At 46.6% G+C, this 23,973-nt stretch overlaps 1 protein-coding gene across 3 annotated transcripts in view; it reads left to right on the top strand.

The window, feature by feature from the left end:
- LTF (lactotransferrin) overlaps window positions 1-23,722 on the top strand; it is a 29,148-nt gene extending 5,426 nt beyond the window's left edge. For 2 of the 3 annotated variants that reach the window (XM_060110888.1, XM_060110887.1), the window contains 15 exons: window positions 806-914; window positions 1,214-1,396; window positions 1,734-1,881; window positions 2,811-2,866; window positions 6,136-6,314; window positions 6,770-6,944; window positions 7,906-8,060; window positions 9,177-9,267; window positions 11,401-11,448; window positions 12,403-12,558; window positions 14,286-14,427; window positions 18,763-18,830; window positions 20,836-21,020; window positions 22,140-22,329; window positions 23,688-23,722. In XM_060110888.1, the coding sequence (XP_059966871.1) occupies window positions 806-914; window positions 1,214-1,396; window positions 1,734-1,881; window positions 2,811-2,866; window positions 6,136-6,314; window positions 6,770-6,944; window positions 7,906-8,060; window positions 9,177-9,267; window positions 11,401-11,448; window positions 12,403-12,558; window positions 14,286-14,427; window positions 18,763-18,830; window positions 20,836-21,020; window positions 22,140-22,329; window positions 23,688-23,722 (1,920 nt within the window). The remainder of the gene's footprint in view (window positions 1-805; window positions 915-1,213; window positions 1,397-1,733; window positions 1,882-2,810; window positions 2,867-6,135; window positions 6,315-6,769; window positions 6,945-7,905; window positions 8,061-9,176; window positions 9,268-11,400; window positions 11,449-12,402; window positions 12,559-14,285; window positions 14,428-18,762; window positions 18,831-20,835; window positions 21,021-22,139; window positions 22,330-23,687) is intronic. The other variant, XM_060110890.1, reaches the window with a different exon arrangement.
- Window positions 23,723-23,973: the final 251 nt, after the last annotated feature.

Below are 23,973 nucleotides of genomic sequence, written 5' to 3'. Positions count from 1 at the left end.
ATTTCTTTTTATGGCTGAGTAATATTCCATTGTATATATGTGCCACATCTTCTTTATCCATTCATCCAATGATGGACACTTAGGTTTCTTCCATCTCCGGGCTATTGTAAATAGAGCTGCAGTGAACATTTTGGTACATGACTCTTTTTGAATTATGGTTTTCTCAGGGTATATGCCCAGTAGTGGGATTGCTGGGTCATATGGTAGTTCTATTTGTAGCTTTTTAAGGAACCTCCATTCCGTTCTCCATAGTGGCTGTACCAATTCACATTCTCATCAACAGTGCCAGAGTGTTCCCTTTTCTCCACACACTCTCCAGCATTTATTGTTTCTAGATTTTTTGATGATGGCCATTCTGACTGGTATGAGATGATATCTCATTGTAGTTTTGATTTGCATTTCTCTAATAATTAATGATGTTGAGCAGTCTTTCATGTGTTTGTTGGCAGTCTGTATATCTTCTTTGGAGAAATGTCTATTTAGGTCTTCTGCCCATTTTTGGATTGGGTTGTAGAACAACTTTTAATATAAATGACCGCGAAGGTTGCGATCCGTGGAGAGATCTAAGCCACGTGAAAAAGCGGCCACCCGCCAGCCTCAGGAGTTAAAGCAGTTCCGCTGGGGCGCATTACCCAAAAAGAGGGGCCTTGGGCTTGTGCCACCTCTCATGGCACCTGCGAGGACATGACTGAAAGCTGACCCTTTGGAAGATCCTTCCAGCCATGGAGCCTTCTGACCTTCTGAAATTCGCTTGCGTGGCTTAGGGCGGGTTTTCTCCTGAAGCCGGTCTGGCCTCTGCTTTCAGGCAAAAAAGGCAGATGCTGTGACCCTGGATGGTGGTTTGGTGTTTGAGGCAGGCCTGGACCCCTACAAACTGCGGCCGGTAGCGGCGGAGGTCTACGGGACGGAAAAGCGTGAGCTGTCCCTGGGGACCCAGAAGTTGGGGTGGCCTGGGCCCTGGGCTCCGTGGAGTCAGAGTGGATGAGCCACAGAGGTGGTGTCTCGGGCAGCATCACACTTACAGGGAACGGAGTCCCTGGGCTCTTTGGGCCGGTCGCTGACCCACCGGGGAAACAGAGCAGGCTCTGGGCTGCAGTGACCAGATGAAATGGAAGCTCACATTCCCCTTCCCATTGGGGGCTTGGTCACGGTGGGCTGTTTCTCTCCCTCCGGTCCAGGCTAAGAGCTCTCGATTCTTTCTGCCCTTTTTCAGAGCCCCAAACCCAGTATTATGCCGTGGCTGTAGTGAAGAAGGGCAGCAACTTTCAGCTGAACCAGCTACAAGGCCGGAAGTCCTGCCACACGGGCCTTGGCAGGTCCGCCGGGTGGAACATCCCTATGGGGATACTTCGCCCGTTCTTGAACTGGACAGGGCCACCTGAGCCCCTCCAGAAAGGTAAGATGGCTGGGGAGGGGTGTTGGGGGTGATCTCAGGCTGGGGTCTCTACTCCAGTGGCACATACACAAGCCACTTTGGGATGGCCCAGGTGGACATGTGGGATGACTCCAAGGCAGGGGTGAAGTTAACTGATGTGAAACCTGCAGGGGCAGGGTCTACCCGCATCAGCAGCCCTGGGAGGTGGCAGCTGAGTCTGTTCTCAGCCACAGTACATCTCTCTGAGCTGCTAGCTTTGCAAAGGCTGACAGGCAGGGGTGGAGGGAGAGCACACTGGGGGGTGCCACTGGCTGTGGCCCGGTGCTCACACTCTGGTTCATTTCTCTCTGTTCAACAGCTGTGGCCAAATTCTTCTCTGCCAGCTGTGTTCCCTGCGTGGTTGGAAAAGACTACCCCAACCTCTGTCAACTGTGCACAGGGACAGGGGGAAATAAATGTGCCTGCTCCTCCCAGGAACCATATTTTGGCTATTCTGGTGCCTTCAAGTGAGTGAGACTGTCCTCTTCTCCCCAGTGGCCCACATGTCCTCCGGCTAGGAAGCGCTTTCTCTGGTCCCAAATAGAGCACAGTCAGCTAGTGGGGACCATCGAGGGGGTCCAGTCCTACTGCTGTGCAGACAGAGAAACTGAGTCCGAAGAGAGTGCCCAGTGCACTTTCCCCTCTAACCCCCCAGGCCCGACATGTGCCCTCTTACCTCTGCACCAGCCCCATGAGCAGCCACCTGGCCAGCGGCCCCTTCTGTCCCCCCAGAGAACCCTGAATCGGGCTTTGTCCCTCTGTTGTCCTGGGTTCCTCCTGCTGACTCTGTCCCCTCCATAACCACAGAGGGACTGAAGGAGTCTTGTCATGAGAAGACCAGTCCCAGACTCCTGGCCAGGCGGGGCAGCCTGGCCTGTCCCGGAGCCAGGAGGCGGTGGGCTCCGCTTGACTTGCTGGCCCCATCTCCTCTCTGCAAACCCCCCACCCAACTGATGCTGCTCCTGTTCCACCATCTGCCTCTCGGACTCAGGCATTTTGTGCAGGGAGGCCTCCTTGCTTCTCCGCTGGCCAGGGCACATCTGCCACTTAGTCCTGGGGGAAAAAAGCTACATGGCCAAGGACACTACTTTTACCCTCTGGTGTAGAGGCTTCGAAACTCTTTTACATAGAAGGACAAAGTTTGGCCCTCTCAGCCCTTAAAGCAGAAAGCAGGGGTCTCCGGCCAGCACCTGAGCCCTTCCTCCTCAGAATTCACCTGGAGGTGACCCTTGAAGCTTTCCCACTGGGGAAGCCCCAAAGCCTGAGGGCCGTGCTCTCCACAGATCAGGAGCCCACAGAAGACAAGCCCCAGGACCCTGTCTCACAGGGAGGCACAAGGAAGAAGTCGGGGAGGACCGCTCTGTGCTGACCCTTCTGGTGCTTTCTCATCCCACAGGTGTCTGCAAGACGGGGCTGGAGATGTGGCTTTCGTGAAAGACAGTACAGTGTTTGGTAAGAGAGGAAGAGCCACGGGTACTGCCTCCTTTCCTTTTCTTTCCTTATTTTATTTCATTTCATTTTATTGTAATTCCAGGTAGTGAGCTAATTTGACTCCTCATTCCTGGCCCACGATCATCAAGGTTCCCTACAGAGCATAGCTCTTATTTTATGTTATTTTATATTTTAAACGATCAGTTTTCTTCAACTCTCCCATGCCCGCTGTCTTTCTCTTCCCCCTCAAAGATGCCCATGCCAACGTATTTGACACGTGTCCTCCGAAATATATGTGGTCTTGCAAAATGTGTAGTGCTGGTTTGTGTTTCTGGATTCTAAGCTCACAGAAGCTTTACTGATCATTATCGATCATGATGTGATCAAGGTTTTCCACTCAGCATTTTGTTTTGGAGATTTATCCATGTTGTTGTACTTGTCTGGTTCAGTGGTTCTAACAGACGAGAAATGCTCCATGGAAAGCACACATCACTTTTTTTTTTTTTTGGCTGCATTGGGTCTTCGTTGCTGCGTGCGGGATTTCTCTAGTTGCAGCAAGCGGGAGCTACTCTTCGTTGCGGTGCCCGGGCTTCTCATTGTGGTGGCTTCTCTTGTTGTGGAACACGGGCTCTACGCACGTGGGCTTCAGTAGTTGCAGTGTGCGGGCTGAGTAGTTGTGGCTCGCGGGCTCTAGAGCACAGGCTCAGTAGTTGTTGCAGCTAAGCGCATGGGCTTAGTTGCTCTGCAGCATATGGGATCTTCCCGGACCAGGGATCAAACCCGTGTCCCTGCACTGGCAAGCGGTTTCTTACCCACTGCGCCACCAGGGAAGTCCACACACATCACATTTTATTATCTATGGTTGTAAAGCAATAGATATATCATTGTTGGTTTATTTTGCATTTCTCTGACGTCTAGTGAGTTTGATCATCTCAATATACTTGCTAGTAGTTTGGGCTTCCCTTTCTTCTTTTATGATCTTTGACTATTTTCCTCTTCATTTTCATGTCTGTTTCTTCATGATTTTGATTCAAGGCTAGGCATCCCTTCTCTCTAGATATCCAGCCATTGTTGGTTCTAGACTTTAGGAAAGTCTTTTCTCAGTCAAAAAATCTGTCAGTAGCACCTTTGTTGAACCGAAGCCCTTGATATTGATAAGGTCAAATTGGTCACTTTTGCCCTGCTGGTTTGTGTTTTGGGGACTTTTAAAGATGCCCTTCTCCCTCCAAATCATAAAGATTTTCTACAATAAGATTTATAGACTCCCCTCCCTAACACACACTTGTTTGTTCATACGTTCTCTACCTAGGAAATCAGGTATGGATTTAGCTTCAGCATTTTCCCCCTTTAGAGTGAGACCATTTTCCTTACATTAACGACTGTAAAAAATTCCACCCTTTTCCTACTGATATGTGGAGCCTCCTATACATCAAGCTTGTTTATAATCATGGATCAGTTTCTGAGCTATTTTGTTTCATTGGTCTATTTGTATTTTTCTGCTTTTATTACTCTGGCTTGTAGTGGTTCTTAATAGCTTGTGGGGGTCTGGGGAGAGAGAGCCTGCACGCAAGCGCCTTCCCCCAACACTTTGCTATTTATTTTCTAACTAAAATTTTAGAATTATTTTGTTGAATTTCTAAAAACATCACACTTTAAGTAGAATTGTATTGAATTTAAATTGATTCATGAAAAATTGACAGATTTATGTCAAACTGTCCAATCCCTTATCATGATACATCTCTCCCTTTTGATCACACCTCTTTTTATGTCCCTTAATAGAACTTATAGAACTTAACATTTTTCTCTTGGTCTCCTGTATTGTTTGTTTTTGTTTTATTTTGGCTGCGCAGCATGGCTTGCGTGATCTCAGTTCTCCAACCAGGGATTGAACCCAGGCCATGGCAGTGAAAGCACCGAATCCTAACCCCTAGGCCCCTAGGGAACTCCTTCCTGCATTGTTTAATGAGGCTAATTACCAGCTATTTAATGGTTTTAGTTGCTATTATAGTATCATATTCTGTATTAGTTTCTGTTTTATTATTGCTAATGAGAGTAACACTTGATTTTTGTAGTATTGCCTTGCTGGACTCTCTTGTTAGTTTTATTAGTTTTTTCTTGGTTTCATTGGCTTTTCTATGTAGGTGAGTACCTCATCTTTAAAAAATTAGAGTTTGTCTTTTTCCCAGTGTTTATATCTCTTATTTCTTTAGTAAATTGTGAAATCCAGGTTGTCTGATATTGTGTTGGCAACGTGACAGCTTACATCTTTGCCTTGTTCCTGATTTTGAAGTGACTGTTTACATTTTCTTCTTTTAATATCATTTTGCTGTAGATATTTTGATAAGTGGCATTTATCAAGTTTAATACCTTTGCCAAGTTCTCTATGTTACTAGTTTTCCAAAACTAAAAAAAAAAAAACACATATAGATGTTGAACATATAAATGCTTTTTCTGCACCTATTAGGATTAAGATGATCTCATGGTTTTCCTTTAACCCATTCTTGTCATGAATTACTTTAGCTTCTTTGACATTCAGCCATTCTTTTGTAAATGGAATAAACTGATAAACCTTAATCCTGATCTATTAGTTTTAAAATACTCTGTTATATTGAGTTTGCTAATTACTTTAGATTTTTGTGTTTATGTTCATAAGTAAAATAGGTCTGTAATTATTCCCTCCTGTACTTCTTTCTCTGATTTTGTGATCAAGATTATACTAAGCTCATAAAACAACTTGGGTCAGTTTCCGTCACTTTATGTATTCTGAAGCAATTTACATGTGATATAGATTAACAGTTCCATATTGGGATGAACTCACTCATAAAAATAATCTTTTCTCTTCTTTTGATACACCCAAGTGTTGAGAAGTGGCTCAACTGTATTTCTTGCTTTAAAATTTTTCTTGTTTTTATTCTTGCTAGAGATGTGGGTAAGGCAGCAGCCCCTGGCTGGCCCCCTGGCCTTGTCTCCATCACGTGACCCTTTTCTGGGTGGAGTTGCCGTGGAAACAGATGGGTCTGGTTCAGCCTCCTTGGCTTGCCAGGCAGGAGTTGCAGCAACCCCAGGGCCTGTATGATCCAATCAGAGGAACATGGGCTTGCCCCTACGGCTTTTTGGGCACTGTCTTTACCTTTCTGGATATTCTGGAGCAATCCACTGACCCCCAGTTTTGTCAACTGTGTAAGATGTCTCCTCCAGCTCAAATTCTATGGGGGAAGGGGGACTACAGCTCATGGCTACTGTCTGGGGTTGCCTCATCTGGGCTCCCCTCCGCCTCCCTCTTTCCCTAGAGAACCTGCCAGAGAAGGCTGACAGGGACCAGTATGAGCTGCTCTGCCCAAACAATACTCGGAAGCCAGTGGATGCATTCAAGGAGTGCCACCTAGCCCAGGTCCCTTCTCACGCTGTTGTGGCCCGAAGTGTGGATGGCAAGGAGGACTTGATCTGGAAGCTTCTCCACAAGGCACAGGTATCCCCACCCAGAGTACCCCTAACCTGCTTGGATTTGGTGGTGGGGAGGTTTCCTTCCTTCCTTCCCTAACTTCCCGCCACTGTAGAAGTCCTCTGTAGCCTCACTGCACAGATGCAGTGGCTTGCCTGTCTCTAGGCCATACTCCACACAGCAGGAACAATGAAGCCCCTTCTAGCATTACGGACTGGCGGTGTCTCATGGGCTGGAGTAGAAGCAGGGGGAGGACAATACAATATTCTCAGGACTCTGAGGTGCTTGGAACCCAGCAGCTCTTTAAAGATGAAGCCATAACTGAGCTATGTCACAGGGATGGCATGAGTCCCTCTATGGGAGGAAGTCAACCAAGGTTCCTCCTCTCAGAATCATCCCTAAGTTCCAGATATTCTTTTTCAACATCGTGTTTTTGTTTCCTATTTACCACTGACATCATAATTCTCTTTTCCCTTAATTAGGAGAAGTTTGGAAAAAGCACTCTACAGCGGTTCCAGCTCTTTGGCTCTCCTCGTGGGCAGAAGGACCTGCTGTTCAAAGACTCTGCCCTTGGGTTTTTGAGGATCCCCTCAAGGATAGATTCTGGGCTGTACCTGGGCTTCCACTACCTCACCGCATTGCAGGGCCTGAGGGAAAGTGAGTGAGGACCAGGCAGGCCACAAGGGCAGGCTGGTGTGGGTGGTGAGCCATGGGTGAGGCCTTCGGGGAGCACCTCACCCCCACCCCATGGGCAGCTTGGCCCTGCTCTGTCGTGGTCACTTGGCCATCTCCCAGCCACTGGAGGTCTCCACCGTGGTAGGTTTGATGTGAGTGTGAGCATCTTCTGTGGACCAAGTCAGGTGAAAAGTGTCTCCAAAGGAATGTGTCGCCTCCTGATAATACTGCCACAGGTCCCTGTGTGTGTCAGGCTCCCCAGCCCTGATAGAACAGTCGGTTTGCCTCCCAGGAAGTGGGAAGTATGAACATGAACCAAGAGAGCCAGGGCTTCTCCTGGGATAAATCCAGAGGCCTGGTGGGACACGGCCCAGTGCCTGGGCCCTGAACTTGGCTGCGATACCACATTGGGCCAGATCAGCCATGGCTCCTTCTCTACTGGAGGCTTCAGATGGAGTCTGGGTGAACTGGGAAGCTGCGCTGTTGTCAGTGGTGGTGACTGCCTGCCTTAGGGGAAGTCAGGACAGGACTCAAGTTCCCCTAGGCCATCTCTTGGGGCTGCCACTGTTTCTGTGTCCTGGAGCTTTTATCCCGTAGGACAGATATTAGGCAGTATCTCGGTATCTCTTTCATTACACTAAAGCTTGAAGGGTGGATTAGAAGCCGGGGAAGCCTCCAAAGGTACAGAAACGAGATACAAGGAGGGCTATGCCTGAAGAAGGGTTTGGGAAGCTGAGAGTGGGGGTGGGGGGGAGAGGAGCACGTGGAAGGGAAGAGGCGCAGGTGTCTGATTCCACTCTTCCCTGGAGGAAGTAGCTCCCGCCCAGCGAGCGTAGGGGCAGGAAGGGCGCTCTGAGTGGAGCCCGCGCTCCAGGGAGGTCGGCGGGCCTGGGTGTCCCTCGCTGTGCTCAGGGCACCTGCCGACCGCCATGTCCCCGGGCAGCTGCAGCGGAGGTGGAGGCGCGGCGCGCGCGGGTCGTGTGGTGCGCGGTGGGACCCGAGGAGCAGCGCAAGTGCCAGCAGTGGAGCCTCCAGAGCAGCCAGAGCGTGGCCTGCGCCACGGCCTCTACCACCGAGGACTGCATCGCCCTGGTGCTGGTAGGTGGCCGGCGGCGGGCCTGCGGGCGGTGCGCGCGGGGCAGCGTTCCTAGGAGACCGAGGTCACAGGTCTCCGGTCTGAGGCGAGGCGGACCTTAGAGGCGCTCCAGCCCCGGGGGTGGGGTCTGCTCGCGCCTGCGCAGTGTGGGAACAGGTACAGCTTTCCGTCTGCAATGTGTTTACTGTGGGCTTTCCAATCTGATTTTAAGAACAGGTTGCGATGAATGCAGGTAATTTGGAAAATATAGAAAGATGTGATGTAAAAACAAACAAAACACTGGGACCTCACGCAGAGATACCACAGTTAGAGTTTTGCTAACTTCCCACTCCAAGATTTCTCGGTTCATCACAGTTTAGGCTCGGAACAGTACTGGGTCGTTCCAGTTATGTAGATTGAGTCCTTTTCACTTAACAGTGTATCATGGCCATTTTCCCACGTGACATATTCTTTGAAAACACTTTAAAAAGTGATTTCAGGATATCTTTTATATGGTGTGGCACAGTTTAGTCATGACCCTGTTCTTCTTTGTCTCCTTATTTTGTTGTTAGCAATAACCCTGTGCTGTGCAGCCTTGAACAGAAATCTTTATCCACATCTCCTATTAGCTTTAATAATGTTGTAAAAAAATTATTACTTAGTCAAAGAGAGAGTTTTACAATCTTGATGAATCCATGTTCCAGTTCTGGAGCGTGGGCTCGTTCATTCTGATGGTGAGCGAATTTAATTGTTTCTGCTCACTTGTTGAATAGCTTCTGTGTAGCACTTTGAGTGTAGTGCTAATGAGCAGAGACTAGACAAGACCAGCTCTTCCCATCTGTCTCCTCAGTGAGGGAGGCTGGTCCAGGAGGGCATCCCAACAGTGCTCCATGTGCAGAAAGGGATTTTGTTCAGAGGACCGGGCTACCTGTACCCGGTCTTTCCAATGGAAGCGATAGCATGAAAGGCATGTAGGACTGGTAGAGAATTAATAGTGCACATGGAGTTTCCTTGGGGTCCTCAGTTCAACTCTTGCTGCTTTACTGGGGCACCTGACAGCCATTCTCTTAGAGCTGTAAAGGCAGGCGGGACAGGAAACAGCCTCACTGTGGTGCTGGAGATATGCTTTGTCTTGGCAGAAAGGAGAAGCTGATGCCCTGAGCTTAGATGGAGGATATGTCTACACTGCGGGCAAGTGTGGTTTGGTGCCTGTCCTGGCAGAGAACCAAAGTAAGTGGAGAAGAGTCGTCTCTGGTTTATTCCCTCAGGGCTTCGGGGGTGGGTTAGAGAGGAGTAACCCCACTCGGTGGGTCCAAGTGGAGACATTAAAATGGACAGATACATTCAAACAGGAGAATCAGGGGAAAGAATAGATGAAAGGGGCTGTGTTACCCACACAGCCTATTGTAGTGAGAACTGAAACTGACAAAGCCCAGATTGGTTTCCTCTTTATAATTTTTAAAAAGATTTTAGTAAAGTATAATATATATGCAGAAAAGTGAGCACAAGTGTACAACTCAAGGACATTTCACAAACTGGTACATCCCCAAGCGCTAGGGCCCAGAGCAGGACACAGCAGGTTCCACAAGTCTCCTTGTGTCCTCCTGTCACCAGCCCCCTTACTCCAGCAAGGGTAATGACTCCTGACTTCAAATGGCACAGATCAGTTGTGCCCGTTTTTGAACTCTATGTAAAAGGAGTTGCACAGCATGTGCTTTTAAAAATGTCTTTTGCTCAGCATTATACCTCATTTTGTAGTATTCTATTGTGTGACTCCACTGCAGTTATTTATTCTACTATGGATGAGCATTTGGGTAATTTCCAGTTGGCTGCTGTGGATAGCGTTGCTATGAACATCTGTGTCCGTGTCGTTTGGTGAGCACATATATGCATTTCTGCTGCATGGAACTGCTGGGACAGTCTCTTTGGATTTGATTCTGCAAAGACAAATACCTTCTGATTTCACTCCTATGTGGAATATTAAAAAAAAAAGTGAACAAACCAAACCAAATCAAACAAACACACAGATTCAGGGAATAGAGTAGTGGATACCAGAGGGAAAGGGGGAGTGAGGGGAGAGGGAAATGGGTAAAGGGCGTCAGCTGTAGGTGATGGATGGAAACTAAACTTTTGGTAGGTATATAGAAGTCAAAATATAATGCTGTATGCATGAAACTTACATAATGTTATAAACCAATTAAAAATACTTTTCCAATAAAACAACACCTACAGATTCACATTATCCATCCCATGAAACGGGAGTGATGCGACTTTTTCCCAAGGAGAAGCCAGTTACTGAGTCTGAAAGCATGGATCTCCCCATGCTGAAGGGACATAAGAAATGCTACTTTATCCTTAGCCTCTTCAGAGGGAACTAGAGGAGGTCAGGCAGGTGAGACAAGGTGCCCCTCACCTCCAGCGGGGGAGGATTAGGTAGGAGTACTTTGGTTGCAAATGACACAATCCCATTGCCAAGTGGCTTAAACAAAAAAGATAGTTGATTGGTTTATGTGGTGATTGAACTGTCCAGATGTTAGTTTCAGCAGTTCCACCCCTGGGTGCATCCCCAGACGTGTATGAAGATGTCAGTGACAACAATGGAAGCAGTGAACTTAGGAGCCCTAACTCAGCTCAATGAGTTACAGACAGTAAGGCTGTTTGAACTTAAAAACACAGTATTGGGACAAATACCATATGATATCACTTATATGTGGAATCTAAAATATGGCACAAATAAACCTATCTACAAAACAGACTCGCAGACATAGAGATCAAACGTGGTTGCCAAGGGGGAGAGGGAGAGGGAGGGACTGGGAGTTTGGGGTTGGTAGATGCAAACTATTACATTTAGAATGGATAAACAACAAGGCCCTACTGTATAGCGCAGGGAACTATATCCAGTCTCCTGGGATAAACGATAATGGAAAAGAATATAAAAAAATAGAACGTAGGTATGTGTATAACTGAGTCACTTTGCTGTACAGCAGAGACTGGCACAACATTGTAAATCATCTATACTTCAATTAGGGAATTCCCTGGCAGTCCAGTGGGGTTAGGACTCGGTGCTTTCACTGTCGGGGCCCAGGTTCGATCCCTGGTCGGGGAACTAAGATCCTGCAAGCCACATGGCATGGCCAAAAAAAAAAAAAAAAAAAAGAACTTAAAAACACAGTATTGGGTTGAAAATAAAAAAAGGAGGAAACTTAGTGAAGTCTATAATACAATGCCATTTATTTATATTAAAAACACATATACACAAAACCATGCCAGTATATGTTCTTTGATATGTGTGTACCTTTGAAAAATATATGAACACAATAAAACATGTATTTAATGACGTTTTGCTTGTCTTTATTCTTTCAGAATCCTCCAAAAGCAGCAGCTCAGGTTGTGTGCACAGACCAATGGAAGGTGAGTTGGAATCGATCACTTTCAGAGTCAAGGGTAAGTTTTTGTATCTGCAGGAGGAGGTGGTGGGAACTTAAAAAAACCTCACAGAGATGCAGCCATAGAAGCTGTAAGTTCTTTTGCAGATGCAAATCATTCAGAGATGAGTAACTATAATTATGTTTCTATGGACCTTCATACATGGCAGAGAAATATCAGAGTTCCTCATTTTGTCCTGACCACGGTGAAGGTGGGGTGTTACACCCCCATCTCATATGGATGTGGAAACAGTGTCCCGGATCTCACTCACAGCCATTGATAATACTGTGGCAGATCCTGGCCTGGAACCAGGTCCCTTGTGCTAAATCCCTCGCCCTGTGCACCAGCCCACCTGCCTGCCAGAGCTGGTGCTTCCGCAACTTCGGCAGAGCTCTGCACTTGCCGGCAGTGGAGTCTGCCAGGTGCGTGCTCTCAGGAGGAGGACTGCACCCCATTGACCCTCTCTCAGCACAGGAAGGTCCTTGGGGACACACCCCCTGCATCTACACAGCACTTATTCCGGTGGCCATCATTGCTCTGGCCTGATGCATTTGGTATATTGCATGTTGCAGTTGGCGATTTATGCACTCTTGGGGTCATGCTTCTTGGTCAGTGTTTGTGGCTTTAGTAGCCCACATCTAAAACAGAATGAATTGCCAGTTTATAACTCAGGGACAGTATATGGCTGGTCAAGGACTTCAAGGGTCAGCTTACTATTTCATTTCTTAATTGATCTTAATTGATCAAATCAGATCAATCTCATCTTAACATAGAGCAGCGGCTTAAACTTTGTTGGTCTATTGGACAGTGGCCAGTCATCTGGGGGAATCATTGCCTGGTGATGCTTCTTGACCTTTGTTGGCTTGGGTTGCACACAGCTGCAGTAGAGTCCATGGACTGGGCCCTGGGAGGCTAAGACTTGCTCTTCTCTTGTCCAAGGGTATCTTGCCGTGGCAGTTGTCAAGAAGGCAAATGATGAGCTCACATGGAATTCTCTGAGTGGCAAGAAGTCCTGCCACACTGCCGTGGACAGGACTGCAGGCTGGAACATCCCCATGGGCCTGATCGCCAACCAGACAGGCTCCTGCAAATTTGGTAGGAGTCCCGAGGGAGTCGTGGGTCGGCCATCCTGAGGGGCAGGCTGGGGTCCTCTGTAGAACTCAGGGAGGGGAGGTGTGGGGACTTGCAGGCTGACCGTGGCTTACAGGCCTTTTCTGGTGTAAGCAAGATCCCCCTGCGGCTGCCTTCTGCAGCTTCTTCACACAGCACCTCCCACACCCCCTCCACCCCACACAAAGGCACAAAACTGGAGGATCAGTCTGTTTCTCTGCACCCTAAGAATGGATGCAGGTCCTGAGAAGTACAAAAGTCATTTTTTGCTTCCTGGAGCTCCGGATCTAAATTCCTCCCAGGCACTGGCTTCTCAATTTGGGAAAAGCCATCTGCCTTCCTCATGAAAGGCAACTTCTGTTACGAAACAGAACTGACTTCTTACTCCAAGCTGTAGAGGAAACTGAGTAAGACCTCCAGGCTTCTGGCTCAGCCTCACCTCCTGGCTGCACGCCGTGCTCACACCCCACACATGAGCCACGCCCTACCTGCCGTGGGCCTGGTGACGTGGAGCTGTGTGCCACGGTCTTGTCGTGGCCCACCTCCCGGGCAGGCGTCTGCTCAAGTGGGACCCTGTTGCATTTTGAATGGGTCTGTGATCCTGGCTTGGCAGGCTCTCATGTGGCTCTGTTCCTCACTAGCAGTGCACACTGGTGTCGCTCTCTGTGACCCCATGGCAGCCTCCAGGTTGTGGGCAAGCTGCCAGGACCAAAGTGGGACACTCCCAGCCCTAGCCCGAGCTTGGCACGTGGCGTGGCTCTTCCAGTGGCAGGGGCTGCACGAGTTGGATAATGGGTGCTACTTGCTCGTCGGGGCAGGGCTTTCTTGTCACCTTTATTTCCTCTCTCTTTAATCCGTATTAATCCATGTTAACTCCTTAATGTGGGTTAAATCACATGGTGGGTTGGTTCGTATTAGGTTCAGCTGCAAGGACAGAAAACCCCCAGTAGAAGTGAATAGAAGTTTATTTCTCTCCCACGTGAGTGAAGTCCAGAGGTGGATTGTCCAGAGCTGGCAGGACAACTACATGGTGTCAGGGGCCCAGGTTTCAAACATCTGGCTATTCTGAAACATATGTGGCTTCTGTGCTCAAGGTCGCTCATGGCCCATGTCACATCTGGGGGTCCAGTCCCCACTTCTGCATTCCATGTGCAGAATGAAGGAAGGGAAGGAGAAGGGGCAAAACACATGTGCCAACTGTCTTTTAAGGATGTCAGGACACTGGCACCCAACACTCCTGCTCATATTTCACTGGCGATTCTTAGCCATGGGGCTCACTAGCCACAGAGTAAGGCTTGTTTCTGTTCTAAGGGACCAGGTGCCCAGGTAAAAAGCAGGGTTCCCATTACTGAGGAAAAGGGGAAATCAGATCCTGCACTGGACATTTTGCAGCTTCTGCTGAGATGGCCATCAGGTTCGTCAAGCTGAGTCCCCAGCTCGAGGCTGTGATGATGGGACCCTTTGTACAATTACACACTCTCTTCCCCAGCCCCAGTCAGGTTTCCTGTCTCAAGTACCTACAGCCTCAAGTTTTTCTGAACCTTGGTGGGGCCCGGGTTGGTGGTAACATGTTACTGTGTGTTATAATGACTGTGTTCTATCTGCCGTGGTCAATATGATGAATGGAAACCAAGCCACATCACCTGTTAGGTTAAGACCGCTTATCTTGACTCAGGTAGGAAGAGCTGACTCCTCGTGCTTCTTCTCTGCAGATGAATTCTTTGATCAAAGCTGTGCCCCTGGGGCTGACCCGAGCTCCAGTCTCTGTGCACTGTGTGTTGGCGATGACCGGAACATGGACAAGTGTGTGCCCAACAGTAAGGAGAGGTACTATGGCTACAACGGGGCTTTCAGGTGAGTGCTGGGGGCAGGCTTCACCAGGACGGGGCCTTGCTCCTCATCCTCCAGCATCTTGGCACTGCATTTCTAAGGGGCCCAACGTGGCCCATTACAGCAGAGCCAAGGGGCAGCCTGGGGATCAGCTGATGGGCGGGCTGGGAAGGACTCCTCCCATTGCACCCACCACCCCAAGAGTGGGGACTGGCCCCGGGGCTGTCTGACCTCAGCTCTGCTGGTCTCCCCCTTGTGGCCTGGAGCCAAGGTCAACCTCAGCGTCAAATGGGGAGAGGTTGTGGTATCAGTCCTTTCTGCAATTCAGTTTATGGGGAAGAATTCTCTTTCTCACAGGCACTACCCTCTACCCCAACCTAGGTCATTGTTATGTTTCACATTTTACTTTTCTCTTTGATTTTGGCCTTAGAAATGGCAAAATAGCGCAGTGTTATTCTCCACTAGTGAAAAATAAACCAAAAAATAAGTTTTCAGAATTCACCAATTATAAACACTTAGTAAATCACAGTATCTTTCCACAGTCTTCATTTTATAATCCAGATGTTACTTCTCAGTGGTACAATTAGGGGTTTGAAGGGCAGAGTTCTCCCCCAACCGTTTTTCTGTATTCTCCAAGAATATATTTCACCACCAGGTGGCGTCATGTATCTGAGAATGACTGCCCAAACTGGTCTTTGAATTTTTTAATGTAAATTCAGTAGCCTTCTCTCCAGTGATGGCATGATATAAAAGTAGCTTTTGCTATACTCTGAGTGACTTATAAAAAAAATTACGTGAATGTACAAAAATATCTTTAAGGGGCTAAAGTTTTGCAAATGGAAGAGTTGTGATGTGATTCTACTCAGAAATATTGAATAGACAACATGTCTGATAAAAAACCATGTGGTTTTCTTTTTCAAACCTATCGTAAGGTATTATTTCACTGGAATCACCTACACTTTAGTATTCCTATTTATACTAGAAGGAAATGCTTTGTCTTTTGCTCAAATCGAAAGCTGGAACCAGAACCATATTTATCTCTATGTTTCTAACTAACATCCTTATATACTGCTGGTTCTTGATTTTTAAATGTCAGCTATTTTCTGCTGACTTTCCATTATGAAAGAAGAAGATCTAGCCTCTCATACTGCTCCTGTGCTTCTTCCACCCATAACCACAAACTTCACCTCCTTTTAGTATCCAACAAGAGTATGACATATTTAGTGCTTACTTTATTATGAATATGTAAATATTAGTCTCATATTAAATATGTGACATAATAAAATTATATTTCCCTTATTTTTTTTTTTTTTTTTTGCGGTATGCGGGCCTCCCACTGCTGTGGCCTCCCCCGCTGCGGAGCACAGGCTCCGGACGCGCAGGCTCCGGACGCGCAGGCTCAGCGGCCACGGCCCACGGGCCCAGCCGCTCCGCGGCACATGGGATCCTCCCAGACCGGGGCACGAACCCGTACCCCCTGCATCGGCAGGCGGACTCTCAACCACCTGCGCCACCAGGGAGGCCCAATATATTTCCCTTATTGAACAGAGTTTTTGTTTACTCTGGAGTTGATAGGTGTCTTTTTAAAATTTGCTTAATTTTCTGTACTTCTTTTAAAAAATCACTCATTCATCTCCAAACCTTCTACTAGTAGCACAAATCTAGCAATCCATGCACAAACAGACTGGATGTTGTCCCAGATTCATCATTTACCTGGGAATGTTGCACCTGAAGATCTCCACCCTCCTCCCCAGTCTGGATTGGTCCTCTCGAGGCCCCCTACATATCTATGGTCTGGGGATTCCCCTTAAGCATCATTCTGGGATTTTTCATTGTCTTACTTCCTCTTAAATGACCTCTTTCCTGGATCTCACATTTTTAGTTTTCTTGGTTTTGTTGCAACAGAACACATGTTCTTGAGAAAGGGTGAATAGGAGTTCTGTTTTTTGAGTATTTACGTGTCTAAAAACATCTTTAGTCTACTCTTGAAGTGATTTATAGTTTGGTTGGATAACTAAGTGCAGGCTGGAAAACAATTTCCCTAGGAATTTTGACAGGATTTCCATATCTGGGAAATGGGAGCATTAACTGTTTTGACCAACTGTCCCACTACAAACGAGCAAAAATGTTGGGTTAAGTACACACACACACACACACACACGTGTGCGCACACACCCGTGTTCTTAAGAGCACTGAATAACTGATAAAGTAACAAGGGATTATTAGACTAAAATCTAAGGGAAATAGGAATTCAGAGACCTAGGTGGAGACACTTTGTCCTGACAGTAGCTATTCTGACAAACTTGAACTCAGAGGTTACATACACCTTTAAGGTAGGAGTGAACCAGAAGTAACTTCCACCCCACTCCTAGGAGGCTTCAGGTTGCCTGGATGCTGAGGAAAACAGGGAGGAAAATACATGCCATCCCTGAAAAATTGAAACCATGGGCCAGCTCTTGCATGGATTTGCAGCTCCAACTTGTGTCCCCTAGGATGGTCCAGAAATTCTCAACTCATAATTTTTTAAAAAATGGTCCCAGACTAGAGGTCCCTTTAGGAATCTCTCTGGAAGACAGCATCTTCAGTTTAAGCCTCAAAGACTGCTCAGAAATACTCTATCAGTAACAATGAGCAGGACACAGTAAAAAGTAATTATAACAATGTGAAACAAACACACAGGGGAAAAGTTGCCAGAAGCAAAAAACAGAAGAATAAACAGGTTAGTATTTTTAAATAGGAATAAATAGAACTTCTAGAAAGGAAAAAAATTACAGCAATTGAAGTTTGCTATATAATTGACCAGTTTAACAGATTAAACATCGCTAAAAAGAGAAGTAGCGATGTGGAAAATATGTGAAAAAAGAATTATGCAGAATGTAACATAGACAGAAAATCGAGGAAATACAGAAATTTAAAAGCATTAATACATTGTCTTCTAAAGCTAGAATTTCTGTTGAGAAATCTGGTACTATTTTTCAATCCCTGATTCTTTGTATATGACATTTTTTCTTCTTGAAAAGAATTTTTTTTTTTGAGTTTTCAGCAATTTATTTTTGGCTTCCTAATTCTGAGAGAGAAGCTTTAGGAAGCTCATGAGGTGTCTTAGACAAACAGGTCTACACAAAGAATATTTTTTTGGGCTTCCCTGGTGGCGCAGTGGTTGAGAGTCCACCTGCCAATGCAGGGGACATGGGTTCGTGCCCTGGTCCGGGAAGATCCCACATGCCGTGAAGCGGCTAGGCCCGTGAGCCATGGCCGCTGAGCCCTTGCGTCCGGAGCCTGTGCTCTGCAACGGGAGAGGCCACAACAGTGAGAAGCCCGCATATCAAAAAAAAAAAAAAAAAAAGAATACTTTGTGAAGAGTAAATAAATCAGACACATATGTTTTATATTTCTCTCTAAATTTACAGAGATTTAACTATGAATGAAAAATACTCTTTAGGAAAAAATGAGTTTTGTGTTTCATCCAATGTAAAATGCTTTGAAAACTATTTTTGTGAAAAGTTTTTGATTTATAAAATAAAATAAAAAATAGTTCTAAAAATTATTTTTAAATCTCCTTCCAGTGTTCTGAAACTTCACAATGGTATTTCTTTAGTGGGTCTTCTTTTAATTCATCGATTGGGCATATATATTTATGCTGCATGTATATAGGCCCTATCTAGTCCTGCTCTCCTAAGCTACTTTCAGTGGTGCCTAGTACTTATAATTGTTGAGTCTTTCTGGAGTTCTGCCATGCACATCAGCTTTCTCCTGGGTGCCCCCCACTTCCAACTTATGTCACAGCTTTCTTTACTCTTTTGGGTCAATTACTGCTCACCCGTTTGACCTCTACCTCCAAACGTTGTCATTATTATCTTCTCTCTTTCCCTCTTGCCTTCCTCTGGCTCATAGATTTATGGCTTTAAAAAAAATCTCATTCATGTCATTTTATTGGAATTTTAGAAGGAGGGAAGGTACCCATATATCTTCAATCTACCATTTTAAACTCTAAGTTCCTGGAAATATTTGTCTTTATGTTTTCTATGTTTAGTTCCATGTTTCAGTTTTTAGAATGTGTATTATGAATATTTATGAAAACTCTTAATAGTTTTTCTTCTCTGGCAATTTTTTTTTTTTTTTTGGCTGTGCTGGGTCTTTGTTGCGGTGCGCGGGCTTCTCATTGCAGTGGCTTCTCTTGCTGCGGAGCACGGGCTTTAGGCTCAGTAGTTGTGGCTCAGGGGCCTAGTTGCTCCATGTCACATGGGATCTTCCCAGACCAGGGCTCGAACCCATGTCCCCTGCATTGGCAGGCAGATTCTCAACCACTGCGCCACCAGGGAAGCCCTGGCAATGTTTTTATTCTCTGAAACATTTTAGGTGCCTGGCTGAGGACGCTGGGGATGTTGCATTTGTGAAAGATGTCACTGTCTTGGAGAATACTAACGGTAGGTAAAGATGTTTCCCTTTCCCCTTCAAAGAAGAATCTTTGCCATCACGACACAGATTACTATTCAAATTTACAATTGGGAAATATTATAACCTTTTCCAGACTTGGATCAAATTAATTCTAAAATACTTTACCTCAGTATGCAATATAGTAACATCTATAGGTGTCACGTTGATTTTGAAGCCAAATTTCCTCTCTCTCTCTCTCTCTCTCTCTCTCTCTCACACACACACACACACACACACACACACACACACACACACACACACCAGCCATACTCAGGGGCAACTATCTCCCTGGCTTTGTCTAGTCAGCCACAGAAGCACACCATCTTCCTGTCTCAGCCTATCGGAAACTGAATGTGGATGATACATGAAAAAAAAATTTGGACATATGCAGGTTAAATTTCCCCTTTTAAACAAGGAAGTAGGAGCCTTCATTCAGCCCATGTGAGCCCTCAGTGTGGAAACTCCTTGGGGAGTTAATGAGGACAAAATCATAGGCAGATGCGGATGACAGAAGGTAAAATCCCCCAGCCAATAGAGGAATAGTCACTCTCTCTTCTGACCTCTGGTGAAAATACTAATTACCAAGTTTAAGATTCCCAGCGGTGTGCTGCTTTCCAAACCGCACCTCTCTCCTTACCCGCTGCACTTAGCCCTCCACCCCCCCGCAGAGGCCTTGCCACTTCCCCCCTCAAAGGGGCTGCTTCCACTTTCTGCCTCTTCCCTTCAGTGACAGCCACGGCCAGAGCCACTCCTCCAAGTCCCCAGGGAGAGCGATTGAGGCCAGACATGTAAATCTGGGGTGATCTCAGTATCGAATGGACAAAGCCAAGAGAATGCAGGAAGTCTTTTCTTGAGGGGACAGGGCAAAAGGAGAGAAGCAGCCACCTGACCACGAAAGCTACATTTGCACACACACAGGCATACCTGTGTACAATTACATTTCGAATTCAGGAACCGTGAATCTAAGTGATCTCCAGGGATCAGATGGGTGTCAAATTTAGTTTTAAGCTTCTCTGGGATTTCACAACTGTATTTTATTGGAATTGACTGAAAGCATGTTTGATAAACCCATAGATGTTCCTATCCTTCCTCTGGTTACACTAAGAGCATTGGAATACGAAAGGAAACAATTTCTTCTTCTTCTTCTTCTTCTTTTTTTAAAAATACTTATTTATTTAATTAATTTATTTGGCTGAGCCAGTTCTTAGTTGCAGCACACGGGATCTTCGTTGCAGCATGCAGGATCTAGCTCCCCGACCAGGGATCGAACCCGGGCCCCCTGCCTTGGGAGCTGATAGTCTTACCCACTGGACCACCAGGGAAGTCCCAACAATTTCTTCTTGAACACAAACCAGCACTTCTTTTTCTGGAACTCACTGGAAAATATGGCATACATGGAAGGTTTTCTTTTAAAGAAATGTAACAGCTTTATGGAGATACAATTTACATACTCCAAAATCCACCCATTCAGAGTGTAGATTCAATGGGATTCAGTGATCTCCAGCACATTCAAAGTTGTGCAGCTGCCAACAGAATCCAATTCTAGAACATTCACAAAACCCCTTAAAGAAACCCTGCACCTATTATCAGTCCCTTCCCCACTCCCCCAGAGCTGGCAACCATCAATTCACTTTCTGTCTCCATAGATTTGCGTATTCAGGACATTTCACATAAATGGAATGCTACGATATGTGATCTTTTGTGACTGGCTTCTTTTACTTAGCGTAATGTTTTCAAGGTTCATCCACATCGTAGCGTGTGTCAGAACTTGACTCCTTTTTATTGCTGAGTAATACTCCATCGTGAGGATATAGCACTAATGCTTGATATGTTTGAAGTTTGTGTATCTTGTGGAGCTTTATTTGCTCTCCTTCACCTCACTGCAACACCAGTGTGTGCATTTCAAGAGGCCGGTGGATGGTCACAGCTACCTGGAAAGGATGCTTTGACTCGGAGTGGCAGCCGTGGCTGAGGCTGCCTTCTTTATATCTCCAGGAGAGAACACTGCAGACTGGGCTAGGAAATTGAATCGGGAGGACTTTAGGTTGCTGTGTCTCGATGGCACCAGGAAGCCTGTGACAGAGGCTAAGAGCTGCTACCTGGCTGTGGCCCCAAATCATGCCGTGGTGTCTCGGGGCGATAAGGCAGCACATGTGGAACAGGTGCTGCTCCTCCAACAGGTATGGGTCACCAGGGCCTCCTGCAGGGGCTCCTGTTAGGTGGGCAATCACAGAGCTCAGGGAATCCACCCATCCCCAGCCTTTCTGTCCCGTCCCTCTGCTTGAAGCTGGTGATGAGAGTATTTGCTCCACGCTGGGGGGCTGCCCTGAGTCTCATAGCCCTGGACGTGTGCTCACTGCCTGGCTGGGAGATGCTTTCTCTCCTTGAGCCTTCTGTTGTTCTTCAGGCAAATGAGGGAGGCGACTGAGCCTTCCTCCCATAGCCAGGTAGAGAGTGATTTACTCTGCTGATGTTTCCAGAGCCTGGGCCGACTGGGGATGTTCTAGACAGGGCCCCTGCATTTGTAATCTCTAAAAACAACAAACCCAGAACTTGTATAGATTTAAGGCTATCTACGTGAAGTGGTTTGAAGGAAATCCTATAATTTCCTTGAAGTCTGGGATTCTCTATTAGGACATCTAGCTCTGTATTAAAATGGCATGTTTCTAGATGTGCGTTAAAGAAAGCGGCCCTAAAGTGTAAAAATAGGCACAATAACTAGCATTTATGGACCCCCCCCCCAACTGTGCACACTCACGGGTGCTGGTAAGAAGTCTGCTGCCATGCAGGTGCTTGGTTCTTGCAGCTCACCTCCGTGGGAGGCCTGGGCATGGAGGAGGGACCATGGCCAAGGGAGGCTAAGTGACCTGCCCAAGGCAATGACTGGGTCCGTGGCAGAGAGGATTTCCAATGCAGTCTGCCTCTCTGGGAGAGCTGGCCTATTAGAATGCTAGAGGTGATTACTTTGGGGGTGGATCTCAAAATCCTCAGCTGTCACCTAGTCACACATAAGAAGTTCTAAGGAAAGAGGCCACAGATTAAAAAGAAAGGCAAGATGGAGGGAGGTGAGATCAGAAGTGGTGAGGGGCCTGGGCACTGGGCTGGGATGTGGAGCAGGGGGACATGGGGCAGGGGAAGACTTAGCCAGGACAGTGGAATGATTCCAGAACTTAGCTCCTTTTGCCCCACGGTTTTCCTGTGGCTGATCCTGTGCAGAAGAAATGCCCTTGGCCTCCCCAAATCCATAACCTCTCCTGTTTTCCTCCGCTGCTCTCTTACTGTCTGCCCTTTTGACACAGGCTCGGTTTGGGAAAAATGGAAAAGACTGCCCGGGCAAGTTTTGCTTGTTCCAGTCTGAAACCAAAAACCTTCTGTTCAATGACAACACTGAGTGTCTGGCCAAACTTGGAGGCAAAACAACATATGAAAAATATTTGGGACCAGAGTATGTCACGGCCATTGCTAACCTGAAAAAATGCTCAACCTCCCGTAAGTGGAACATAGGTGCATAGGGTCAAACATTCTAGGGCTGAAGCGGTATAAAAACGCTAAGGCAATACAATGTCTCTATACTTTGGGAAATTACACTCTTGTTGATGAGGTGAGAGAGTTAGAGAATAAAATAAAGCCGTAGAAATATGCTAAATTTTTATAATGCTGATAGCGATTGTAAATATATGTATGTATGTATATACATACACACAAAGGTATACATATATATACATATATATTGACAAATGACAAATTCTGGTCTCTAGGCAGTTACCGTAAGTACTAACCATAGAGAACACAAATTCTCAAAAAACATTTTAGCCAGGAAAATGTATTGACAATAATTTAACCCTTTAAAAACATTTAGAAGACATAGCAGAGTGTTGTAAGCCTCCAGGCAATGATTCTCGAGTTTTGGCAAGTTTTGCCTCCTCTGTGCACTGATGTCATCTGGGTTCCTATTCCTGGTCCCTCACCAGGGGAGTTGGAGGCATTGGTGGGTGTTGTGTGGTGGTCCAGGGGTTGGGGAAGGGCTGAGAATCTCTATATCAGTAGTTCTCAACCGGGGATGATTTTGCCCCTGAGGCATTTGGCAATGCCAGGAGGTATTTTTAATTCTCATGATATAGGGGGTGCTGCTGGCATCTGTGGGTAGAAGCAGGGATGCTACTAAACAGAACACACACAGAACAGCCTTCGCAACAAAGAGTTCCCCAGCCCCAAATGTCAAGGGTGCCAAGGTTGAGAAACCCTGCTATTTCCACGGACATCTCAGGGAATTGTGATGCAGGTGGATCTAGGGCTACACTTAGAAATTGCGCTGCAGGTCTACTCTTGTGAGCAGCCCGCTCAGATGGTACACCCCTTGAGGGCAGGGCTTATCTGTCTGTGTTGAATCCCCAGCACATAACACAGAGGCTCACACAAAGCCAGTGCTCAGGAGGGATTCATGGATGAATGAGTGAATGAGTAGGTGGATGTTACTGCAAGCAGATTTGCATGAAGATGATCAATTGCTCACATTCCAGAACAAATTCGAGGACCATCAATACCTTGTGAACTTGAGAGTGTGACAGCTGATTCACCTGGAGACAAGTGGGTGGCAGCTGTGTCACTCAGGCCAGAGCAGGGAATCTCACAGCTTGATAAGGACCAGAGTTTTTGTGTGCTCCCTTGGGTCCTGTAGCTCTTAGCAGGACAGACAGTGGGGAAATGTGGGGATGGCAAGCCTTGACTTACAGTGGTGGGAGAAGGGCAGAGGAAAGTCTGTTTTAGTGTCCTCTTTGATTGATGTATTGATTCAAAAAAAAAAAAAGAATCAGTTTCTGAATCTCCTGCTTTGCTGTGTCCCACAGCGCTTCTGGAAGCCTGCGCCTTCCTGACCAGATGAAACCAGAAAAGAAGCTGCCCCGCCTCCCCGGGGGCCTCAGCCCCTCCCTGCTTCCAGCCCTGATCCTTCTCCCTTCCTCTCCCTTCCTGAGGGCAGATTTTGCCAAGCCCATCAGTTTTCACAGATCCCTGCTATCATCTTAACAAGAAATAAAATTAGAAATGATGTTGACTTTCATTCCCTATAAAGTGCCATTCATCTTTTCTAGAATTTCATACTGAAATCATGTGTCTGACCAAACACCTGCCCAG

Source organism: Mesoplodon densirostris, chromosome 10 (genome assembly GCF_025265405.1).
Source record: "Mesoplodon densirostris isolate mMesDen1 chromosome 10, mMesDen1 primary haplotype, whole genome shotgun sequence".
Lineage (NCBI taxonomy): Eukaryota > Metazoa > Chordata > Mammalia > Artiodactyla > Ziphiidae > Mesoplodon > Mesoplodon densirostris.
The sequence above is the reverse complement of the archived record's forward strand: the minus strand, read 5'-3'. Positions and strand labels throughout refer to the sequence as shown.